Raw genomic sequence first — 12,604 nt, 5'->3', positions numbered from 1 at the left:
TATAATGTAATCATTTACATCTGAAAAGTAACTAGTAACTAAAGTTTTCAAGTAATTGTAGTGGAGTAAAAGTACAATATTTGCCTCTGAGATGTAGTGGAGTAGAAGTAAAAGTACTGGAAATTGGAAATACTGAAGTAAAGTACAAATACCTCAAAATGTTACTTAAGTATAGTACTTAAGTAAATGTACTTAGTTACTTTCCACCACTGCATACACCTTAGGGCTTAGAGTACACTACAAATAAAACACACGGAAACTTTGAGATCTCTTTTTACTTGAATAAAGACACTTTGAGTACTTTGTATTTTCTTCAATATTATTTTTTGAATTTTTTAAATTATAAGTGTGAATATGCTTCATAATTAAGTGTACTATCCCTCCTGTTGAACCATTATTCAGATGATTAGTTCAATATATTTTTTAATTAATTAATTAAGAACACTGTAATGATTAAAAATTCCCTTAAAACAATGCTTGTGAACTTCATATAACACTGAGTGAGAAAAGGGATTAGAAATACTAGCATCAAGACATAACAAATGTAGATAAGTTGCATGAGAATGTCGCGCTTCCTTTGTTATTTTCTTTTATAAGCTTCCCATGGGCTTAGAACGGGAGAGTCACTGCTCTCCCATAACACCTTGCTATGTTGAGATTAGGATGGCTCCCACATACATTTTCTTCTTTCTCTCTCCCACTTATGGGCTTCCGGTTACTTAGTTACTCAAGTAAATATACTAGCCACAACTTGAGTAGAAATACTCTTCAGGAAAAGTGAAAAAGTGCCTTTAGAAGCACATGGCGGCTTCTTACATGTGGGGGGGAAAAGGGCCAAATCCAGAGGAATTTAGTTAACATTTCTTTTAACTGCACAAACGTGTCTTCTGTGAAAACATTCCAAAACTAGAGGGGCATGGTGCAGGGAGCTTACTTTTAACAATTTACTATGTGAATACAAATATGACTGATTCAATTAACTTACTTCAAACATCATAAAGTGTAATATAATCAGTTGCTAAAACAGAGGAGGGACAACATACATGGATGTTACACATGCACGCGCGCACACGCACACACACACCCACACGCGCACACGCACACACACACCCACACGCACACACGCACACACACACACACACACACACACACACACACACACACACACACACACACACACACACACACACACACACTAAGGGTAGAAGGTTGTATTATACAACCTTCAACCTTTGTTACAAACAGACATTTTTGACAACATCAAATTAGCAATCATTTTGTTAAAATGTACTTTACTCACCTCCCACAAGAAATGTGTCTAGTTTCTGCAGGACATCCTGAAGGGTTGGTTTGTTCTCAGTTGAAAAATCATTGATGTTGACAATCTCAGTAATTTGATCGGAGATGATGAGGATTTCATAATAGATGCTGTTGGAGAGTGAGGAATACTGCAGAGTAATTAAAAATAATGATTGTTAAATACAATACTGGTAGATTGGTATAACAGACAATACTGAAAGCATGAATAGGCTGTTAGACAATTCCCTACCTGTTTTTATAACTTAACCTTTTTACTAGTTTTACAGTAGGTTTACCAGGTAAACAATGAACCGAGCATCTGTTTAAATAACATGCCATCTGATAGGTTCTTTATCATCTTACATACACCCAGTGGTGGAAAAAGTACTCAAATTCTTTACTTAAGTAAAAGTACCAATACTGCAATATAAAAATACTCAGTTACAAGTAAAAGTCCAGAATAAAAAATTTACTTGAGTAAAAGTACAAAAGTATTGGCATCAAAATGTACTTAAAGTACCAAAAGTAAAAGTACTAAATATTTGAAAATAGCAGATCTACAAGCTCACAACGCGTCGCATCGCGACGTGTTGTGAGCTTGTAGATATGCTATTTTCAAATAGCCTAGGTATAAAATAGGTTTAAAGTGGTTAATGTATGTTTTATAATGTAATCATTTACATCTGAAAAGTAACTAGTAACTAAAGTTTTCAAGTAATTGTAGTGGAGTAAAAGTACAATATTTGCCTCTGAGATGTAGTGGAGTAGAAGTAAAAGTACTGGAAATTGGAAATACTCAAGTAAAGTACAAATACCTCAAAATGTTACTTAAGTATAGTACTTAAGTAAATGTACTTAGTTACTTTCCACCACTGCATACACCTTAGGGCTTAGATTACACTACAAATAAAACACACGGAAACTTTGAGATCTCTTTTTACTTGAATAAAGACACTTTGAGTACTTTGTATTTTCTTCAATATTATTTTTAGAATTTTTTTAATTATAAGTGTGAATATGCTTCATAATTAAGTGTACTATCCCTCCTGTTGAACCATTATTCAGATGATTAGTTCAATATATTTCAATTAATTAATTAAGAACACTGTAATGATTAAAAATTCCCTTAAAACAATGCTTGTGAACTTCATATAACACTGAGTGAGAAAAGGGATTAGAAACACTAGCATCAAGACATAACAAATGTAGATAAGTTGCATGAGAATGTCGCGCTTCCTTTGTTATTTTCTTTTATAAGCTTCCCATGGGCTTAGAACGGGAGAGTCACTGCTCTCCCATAACACCTTGCTATGTTGAGATTAGGATGGCTCCCACATACATTTTCCTCTTTCTCTCTCCCACTTATGGGCTTCCGGTTACTTAGTTACTCAAGTAAATATACTAGCCACAACTTGAGTAGAAATACTCTTCAGGAAAAGTGAAAAAGTGCTTTTAGAAGCACATGGCGGCTTCTTACATGTGGGGGGGAAAAGGGCCAAATCCAGAGGAATTTAGTTAACATTTCTTTTAACTGCACAAACGTGTCTTCTGTGAAAACATTCCAAAACTAGAGGGGCATGGTGCAGGGAGCTTACTTTTAACAATTTACTATGTGAATACAAATATGACTGATTCAATTAACTTACTTCAAACATCAAGATTTGTTTCACATTTCTTCAATAATAACTATGCACTTACACCAGTGCTTATGGTGAGCTCTTTCAGATGAGCTCAAACGTGGAAAAAATGTCATTAATCTTTTAACAAAAACAACAAAAGGGGCATTTCACAGTAATGAATGAATACAGATAAACACTTCACACTTTTTCTTACTCGTGAGTTTGTGGGATAAAAAAAACTAAACAAAACAAAAACAGAACAGACACAAGGCTTAGTTCCTATCTAAATTGGAGAGAACGACCTTTGACCTTTAAGTGTTTTAAAAGCAAAAAGGGGCTTCAACACAACTTAAACTGGGGGAGTGAGAACTATTTACTCCAACTAATCCTTAAGATTCCCTCCCTCATACAATATTTGAACTCTTCATTATTGAGTATTTCTGAAAATCAACAACTGATCTGCAGCTTGTAGATCTGCCATCTTTTGGAAAAGATTTCCATTGCTTCCATTAAACACTATTATGGTAAGTCCACACTACAACCTTCATAGCTTTATTATTAACTATTTAGTAGCTAGCTAAAACACAAATGTCACTTACAAAAATAGAACTATCTTGGCCTGTCATTTGACTTTATTTTAGCGCTTTTGTTAATCAAAACAAAAATTGATTGAATACAGTTTTAATAAAACCCAAAGTTTGTGAGCCACTCCCATAGGCACAATGGACCCGATCAGTAGCCCTGCAGTAGCCACTGGCCGGACCCACGATCCAGGAAGCCACACACAAACCTCTAGCCTCACTTGCTGGACAAAAATGACCCTTGACCTGTGAGTGCTTTCTGGTGCGTGTAAAAAGGGGCTTTCAACACATTCCTCCCTTGGGGGACTTGCAACTAATAGATCGTTCTGCAGATAATTACTAAAAAAAACTACATTTTACTGTAACAATGTGCTTAATAACCATCAAGTGAGGGCCTGCTACTTTGATCAAGGCATCTAGAGTGAACACCTGAAGGCCTTAATGTAGCGCAATGTTGTTGCAACAGAACAGAAGTCATAAAAACATCTTTAACATCAGTAGTTTAGACAAAAGGCTTGTGTAAACAGGACAGGGGCCAAGACATAGGAGCTATTTAATACCCAAAATGTACCCTCAACATATATATATATAAGGGATGACGTCCCAATGAGACCAAGGTCCTCCCAGTTATCATCTTCATCTTCCCCTCTCCCCTTAGACTGACGTGTCTTTCTGTTATTGTATCTGTTATCGTCCCAGCCATCCACTGTTTCGCTAGATATACAATTGGCTATGAAATGTCCGATACGGCCACACCGATAACATTTTCGGGGGGTCCTTGGGGGGTCCCCCTTCCTCCCTTTTGGCCTAGCTCCTTGGTAATCAACATCAACCCCCTCTCTTTCTTTCTCTCTCTCTCCCATCTTGCACACACTCACTCAGTCACACACACACACACACACACACACACACACACACACACACACACACACACACACACACACACACACACACACACACACACACACACACACACACACACACACACACACACACACACACACAGTATTCCTATACTCGTGAGGACATATACTGACACTAAAACGTCTAAAAACGCTCATTCATACTCACGACAGAGAGGCAGACACACTCAATCAGTCACTCTCTTTCTCCCTCACTGTCTCACCACTTCCTGCCCACAGTTGATACACACATAATATTCGTGCCCACCACGCTCTCCCTCCCAGTGCAAACACTAACTTTAGACCAATCTAATCGCACTGAACCGCTTAAGTCCTTCGGACCTCCCCACTCCTGTGCCTCCTGCACCAGGGCGCAGTCCCAGGCTAGACCCCTTTCCACTTGAGGTCTACACCCAGGTCACCCCGGATAGAGAGTTCAAGCCTCCTGCTTCCCGGAGTCTTCTTTTCAAAGCCCACCGATCACAGGAGCATCACTCGCTTAGTAACTGTTGCACTACGGCGGTCGCTTTGAGCTTGTGATGGCCTGACTGTACATTGAGCCGAGCACGACAGCCAGCATACCTTTCCTAGGCATCGCTTGGCTATGGGAACCAGAATTTTAAACGTTTTCACCAGCCTTGCCTTTTCACAGAGGTCACCCCTCAAAAGCGCACCCTCTGCTAGGTGTGGACTGTCGTCCACCTACCACGCAGTGCCTGACACATCACAACATTTATAAAACCCACAGACCTACTTGAACACCTTGACTTTCAAAATGTTGCCATGTGCGACACCCACGCAGACTAGACTGTTGTTTACACAGCTAGGATGTTAATTCATCCTTGACAGAACACGGGGGCCCTTCAGTCTCTCCCCAGCACTATATTGAGATTTTAACGTGCTCTGGGAGCCTTGCGACCCCGCTGCCGCCTGTTATTGGCAAGGGATTGGGGCGCCTACCCCCTAACCTCACCAATGACTGAAAACGTGGTAATTCAAAATGCCATAGACAAATCACATTCACCAGCGTAAACACCAGTTGGGAATGTCGCGGGTGGCAGCGAACACAGAATGGATCAACAGTCTGTATAACACGGCTCTCTAAATCACGCAGCTTTCAGCTTCTCTCTGTCTGCTTTCTCTCATTCAAACATCAATGCATCACGTGTCATGGTACACCACGGCATGGAGAATTGTACAAACACACAAAGTCTTACAATCGACACAGAACTTGACAAAATTACTGTATCTATGTACTTCAACTTCCCACACATATATTCCACTGAACAGTCCTCACAGTCTCTCATAGGCTTTCTTAATGCCACAACATTCACCAGGGGCCCCACACACATTCAAACTGTGCACATTTTTTCACACGTCCACAAGAAACCACACATAGACTCTACCTCGTGTAGAATCTCACCTTCTGTCACTCTAAACTGGATTCTTAACATTTTGGTCAAGAAAAACAAGCTGTAACAAAAACATGAGACTGAATGACCAAGATACAATATCATAACCCGATCCAGAGACCACTCGACCAATGTAAACTTCGGCTCGGACTGTGATCAAAACTCTGCAGCTGCACTTAGACACGGCACGATGGCACGATGGCTTTGGGGGTAACGCACAGGCAGCTCTTAAAGGCAATGGCACCTGGTTGTTTTTATTAATGTAACGCCACACCTATGCATAATGTAAGGTGGTGCACGATAGTGACATAGCCAAGGGCACGCCTCTCACGCAAAGCTTTATACCTAAACAGCGGGCAAGGCGGCTGGAACGGACAATAGTCAACTTAACCCTAACTGCCTGAGAAGCTCTCAGCTGGCTGAAGCTAAATATTATTATTATTTAGCCATTTCTTTTTTTTTTTACCATCACTCACTGTCTATAACATTGTCTCTAAGTTATAGGCAAGGTTTGTTTCTTTGATTCACCTTTTTAACAAGTCTGATAACAGGTCTTTTTGCTATTAGAAAAGTAGCTTCATCAATGCTGGATGAAAAGACCATGGCAGTGTAGATGTTGAGTATGTCATCGTTTGTTAACCTGATCAGTCTCACATGTTGTAAGTCGCCTGCAAAACACACAAAGACATGATTAATTTGTTAGTAGAACTCCCCCCACACCCTGACAGTCAGACACAGAGATCTAGCCAAAATAAAGGTTGAGAAACAGAAATAATTAGGTTTTTATGAATTCATCTGTTAAAATGTATTTATTTATTTATGGATGTTTCATTGACAAGAATGCATGTAATTATGAACATATGTTTGTACACATCTGTCAAAGGGATAAAAGAAAATAAGGTTTAGTTGGAGAACGTAATTCCATTGTAGTGTTTTGAGAGCAAATGTGAGTCTACTCTGGGTGCCATGTGCTGGGGGGGGGGGGGGGGGGGGCAAGCGGAGGGCTGACATGTTTTCTATTCATCCTATGATGGGAACAGAAGCATGCGGGAGCGGGAACCAGTTTTTACATCAAACAGCAGAAATGAACGGCTACAATCACCAATCACCGACTGCGGTTTTGGGTTTGCACGTGAAAGTACACGCCCATTTCCTACTGAAGCCAGATCTACAAGCGTTCAGTTACACTGAGCTACCAGTGGAGTGAACAGATCGATGGACATGAAAACAAGTGTGAAAATTAACTTGTATTATCCTCCAAAGGTGAGAAGATTGTTGACACAATGTAACATGACGTTCATGATATTGAAGTGGTGTTTGGAGATCTCAAAAGTGTCACAGGACAGTCCAGGCAAACTAGCATTAACATTTTGAAACGCAAAATCTGATTGTTTTTTTTCACAGACCATTTCTATGGAAACTAGAAAAACTAGAAAAAAACTTAAAGTCCTAAGAAATCCTAGTTGCGGAAATATGTTTAATTGGCATCAATCCAAAATGGCCATCAATTGTTTTCAAAAAGCCGAAAGTTGCGGTGATCCGTATGCCCATTATTTGGTCTACACCGCGTTGATAAATGAGGGCCAACGAGTTCCTTCTACGTCCTACCGGGGAAACTCCCCCCTGTCAGGTGACAAGAAGGCTTGTTAGCTCTCATGCATGGTATGAGCTCGGCTCTAGGCAATCCCTAGGCTGGCAGAGGGAGTGTAGTGCCCAGGATTACTTATTCAATTGGTACTGAGTGGAAAACATGGGGTTGCAAAATTGTGGGATAAAAATGTATATATATACTTTTCAGTTGACTTTCAAATACATTTTGAAAAGAGTAATTCAGATACAATATCTGAATATTTATATATTTTGATTGAATAAATATATTTTGAATTGATACCAATGTATATGTATATATATATATATATATATATATATATATATATATATATATATATATATATATATATATATATATATATATATATATATGTATATATATATATATATATATATATATATATATATATATATATATATATATATATATATATATATATATAGTGGCTAAGCTCCTCCCACTGTCTGTTCACCCTTCCATACAGTGACTAAGCTCCTCCCACTGTTCTGTTCACCCTCCTGGACAGTGGCTAAGCTCCTCCCACTGTTCTGTTCACCCTCCCAGACAGTGACAAAGCTCCTCCCACAGTTCTGTTAACCCTCCCATACAGTGGCTAAGCTCCTCCCACTGTCTGTTCACCCTTCCATACAGTGACTAAGCTCCTCCCACTGTTTTGTTAACCCTCCCAGACAGTGACTAAGCTCCTCCCACTGTTCTGTTCACCCTCCTAGACAGTGGCTAAGCTCCTCCCACTGTTCTGTTCACCCTCCCAGACAGTGACAAAGCTCCTCCCACAGTTCTGTTCACCCTCCCAGACAGTGGCTAAGCTCCTCCCACTGTCTGTTCACCCTCCCATACAGTGGCTAAGCTCTTCCCACTGTCTGTTCACCCTCCCATACAGTGGCTAAGCCCCTCCCACAGTTCTGTTCACCCTCCTAGACAGTGGCTAAGCCCTCCCAGTGTTCTGTTTACCCTCCCAGACAGTGGTTAAGCTCCTCCCACTGTCTGTTCACCCTCCCATACAGTGGCTAAGCTCCTCCCACTGTCTGTTCACCCTTCCATACAGTGACTAAGCTCCTCCCACTGTTCTGTTCACCCTCCTGGACAGTGGCTAAGCTCCTCCCACTGTTCTGTTCACCCTCCCAGACAGTGACAAAGCTCCTCCCACAGTTCTGTTAACCCTCCCATACAGTGGCTAAGCTCCTCCCACTGTCTGTTCACCCTTCCATACAGTGACTAAGCTCCTCCCACTGTTTTGTTAACCCTCCCAGACAGTGACTAAGCTCCTCCCACTGTTCTGTTCACCCTCCTAGACAGTGGCTAAGCTCCTCCCACTGTTCTGTTCACCCTCCCAGACAGTGACAAAGCTCCTCCCACAGTTCTGTTCACCCTCCCAGACAGTGGCTAAGCTCCTCCCACTGTCTGTTCACCCTCCCATACAGTGGCTAAGCTCTTCCCACTGTCTGTTCACCCTCCCATACAGTGGCTAAGCCCCTCCCACAGTTCTGTTCACCCTCCTAGACAGTGGCTAAGCCCTCCCAGTGTTCTGTTTACCCTCCCAGACAGTGGTTAAGCTCCTCCCACTGTCTGTTCACCCTCCCATACAGTGGTTAAGCTCCTCCCACTGTTCTGTTCACCCTCCTAGACAGTGGCTAAGCTCCTCCCACTGTTCTGTTCACCCTCCTAGACAGTGGCTAAGCTCCTCCCACTGTTCTGTTCGCCCTCCTAGACAGTGACTAAGCTCCTCCCACTGTTAATAATCATTCTATGAATGCAGAATGTTATTTAATTATCAAAAGAGAATTTATTTTATTTACTGACTTATAGGCTACACAGATGAGCAGGCTATAAATGATGTTGTCAGTTTTTCCATCATATCCCACAATAAAAAAGATTTACTGCAGTGATTTTTCTGAGGTTGAGTTGGCCATGAGCGACGTAGTGGGCCGTAGTGATGGGGATTGTCATCAGTGTTTGCACTAAAAGGTTTCGTGTTAGAACAGTGGGAGGAGCTTAGCTACTGTTTGGGAGCTGTTCATGTGATTGATGAGACATCACGTTTTTCCAAAAACACACACACACACACACACACACACACACACACACACACACACACACACACACACACACACACACACACACACACACACACACACACACACACACACACACACACACACACACACACACACACACACACACACACACACACACACACACACACACACACACACACACACACACACACACACACAAACCTCTTTAATATATTTATTAACGCCTTATTATATAATGTGGCTGAATTTCTGCAACTAGGATTTCTTAGGACTTTCAGTATGGTGTTCTGGACACCTCATAGAAATGATGTACGGTGAAGAAACACTATTACAATTACTTGTTGTGAAACGCTAGTTTGACTGGACTAAGTAAACGTTTACAGTGAAGTGGAGTCTGAAGAGGTGAGTGCTAGGGGGTGAGGTGGAGTCTGAAGAGGTGAGTGCTAGGGGGTGAGGTGGAGTCTGAAGAGGTGAGTGCTAGGGGGTGAGGTGGAGTCTGAAGAGGTGAGTGCTATAGAGGGTGAAATGGAGTCTGAAGGGGTGACTGCTAGGGGGTGATGTGGAATCAGTTTCAGTGCATATTTAGACCATGTTAACATTAAGTCATATTTGCAGAGTCATATGCAATGTAGTGGAGTAAAGTATGATTTAGTGGTTGAGTTGTGTACCACAGCATTCCTACTGGTAGAGAGACTAAAGTATTACTACCCAGCTATTCTGCCCACAGAGTTAATCTACCACTGACATAAATACATATTTACCATTGTTTGGTGCTGGAGTCTTCCCTGCAGTGACAATCAAGTACACACACACACACACACCCACACACAGGCACACAGTCACAAATGCATATAGACGGGCTATATACACACACACACACACACACACACACACACACACACACACACACACACACACACACACACACACACACACACACACACACACACACACACACACACACACACACACACACACACACACACACACACACACACACAGGTAAAACATATATCATTAAAAAGCGCAACAATACAGATGTAAAAAGAGAACACAAATAGATAAGAACCCAACATACTACCACTTTAACAATTAAATGGATAAAAACAACAAACAAATTAAAGGAAAACATGATTGTTCCAAAACAAAGACACCAAGCCTCCAGCCCCATACCAACATGTTTACATTCAGTATAGTTAATAGAAGCATAGGGCTCCATACCAACATGTACATTCAGTATAGTTGATTGAAGCATAGGGCTCCATACCAACGTGTGTACATTCAGTATAGTTGATTGAAGCATAGGGCTCCATACCAACGTGTGTACATTCAGTATAGTTGATAGAAGCATGCAACATATGGAAAGGGGGCTTTATTTTATTTAAACACTTATACAGCAGCATTACACTGAATTACATTTCATAGGGTACATTCATATGAATATTAAAATATAACTAGAAACGGCAGTTCCTGTAGAAACAGTGTGGGTTTGCTGAAAACACCTGCAAAGTATATGATGTACTGTAGAAAATGTATTCAAGCAAAATGTATATTTGACGGTACAAAACGTTTAAACAAAATTACATCGATGGAATATCAATTTAAAATAATTCATTTGTTTAACAGAAATTGTATTGAATATAATACTTTTACATGTACAAAAAGTTCAAATATGATTAGCATTTCAGTGTAATAACTTTAAAAGTCCAAATGTTAACTCACTTTGATTACTTTTAGGTCATTTTACTCAAATAAGTAACTTTTTACTCATTATAATCACTTTGATTACTTTCAAGTACTTTTACTCAAATAAAGTACTTTATACTCAGTCCGACCGCAACCCATTCATCCCCTGGGACCATTCACCAAATTTGAGACAAATATGACACTTACAACTGAACATAATACCCTCAGCCTATGGGAATACAGAAGGGGCGGGGCTTCAGTAATTACCGCCTGACCCTATTGACCCCCTAACACCACACACCAAGTTTGGAGCCTGTAGTAGAGGGTAGCACGGGTTAGCCCGGAACCAAAGACCCGAGCCCCGAACCGAGTACAGAGTCGGTTCGGGCCAAAATATTCGGTCAGAATCATTTGAAATGGATAGACCCGTATGGACCCGTGAGGAGACGACGACCAGCTTTTTATTATTATTATTTTTTATTTTTGTATTATTATTATTATTACATTAATCTCTTTAACCTTCAGTTTTAAAATGAGCTATGCGTTGTAATTACGCTCCAAAATCCATATCGTCTGTTCTCGCAAATTGAATGAGCCCCATTTAAACAGCCGATTGAAACTCAGCCGATCTCAAGCTCACTGTGATGCAGATCGTCTGTGATTACTCTGTTGGGGCAGGAGGAGCAGGAGGTGACTGACACACATGGCTAATCTGAATACCACAGTGATTTTAGCATTAGATGAACTCCGGTCCAGTACAGGTCTAGAGACCCATTTATACATACATTTGAATTATCCTCGGTTTGTTTCGGACCGGGTCCACTTGTCCACGGATCCGTTTCGGACCAGGTCCAGCTATTTACAATGTTTTCTCGGGTCGGTTCGAATCTGTCCAATTATTATTTGGACCTGTGCTACCCTCTAGCGGCTAGAGGGTAGCACAGGTCCAAATAATTTGGCTATAGTTTAGCCTGTAGCATACTGGGATTCTGGGAACAGGAGTTATGGCTGTTTAAAACCCAGCCTATAGAAACACGGAGGGGGGGTGGGGTTTCAGCAATTACAGCCTCTCCCTATTGGCCGTCCCAGTCCACCTAAGGCCGTCTATCAGTAACTATTTAGCAAATAAATTAAATCTGTGTGAAACATGTGGATGGTACAAGTTTTTTAAGGGAAACATTTATCATTATGGATATAAATAAGTAAACACATTGGCCCTCATTTATCAACGCGGTGCAGATAATGGGCGTACGGCAAGATCACCGCAACTTTCGGCATTTATCAATATATCCTGACGTTGGTTTCAGCCTACGGTACGCTGAGATCTCACGTCTGGTCGATAGCAGTTGTTGACGTTGGCTGCGCCCGTTTATTCCATTCTAGACCTGCGGAGCAGCATTGTCTGACTGTCTGACAGGCATCTGGACACATATATC

At 40.9% G+C, this 12,604-nt stretch overlaps 1 protein-coding gene across 1 annotated transcript in view; it reads right to left on the bottom strand.

The window, feature by feature from the left end:
* LOC311039185 (uncharacterized protein) overlaps nt 1-10,312 on the bottom strand; it is a gene marked incomplete at its 3' end in the record, with an annotated part of 56,349 nt that extends 46,037 nt beyond the window's left edge. Inside the window, exons 1-3 of the mRNA XM_084048855.1 lie at nt 10,244-10,312; nt 6,342-6,481; nt 1,301-1,448 (exon numbers count right to left, since the gene is read on the bottom strand). Of these exons, the coding sequence (XP_083904981.1) occupies nt 1,301-1,448; nt 6,342-6,416 (223 nt within the window). The 5' untranslated portion in view covers nt 6,417-6,481; nt 10,244-10,312. The remainder of the gene's footprint in view (nt 1-1,300; nt 1,449-6,341; nt 6,482-10,243) is intronic.
* Between the last annotated feature and the right edge of the window lie 2,292 nt (nt 10,313-12,604).

Source organism: Gymnoscopelus microlampas, assembly GCF_963454915.1.
Source record: "Gymnoscopelus microlampas genome assembly, chromosome: 3".
NCBI classification, from domain to species: domain Eukaryota; kingdom Metazoa; phylum Chordata; class Actinopteri; order Myctophiformes; family Myctophidae; genus Gymnoscopelus; species Gymnoscopelus microlampas.
Note: the sequence above shows the minus strand (reverse complement) of the source record. Positions and strands in the feature narration are given on the sequence as shown.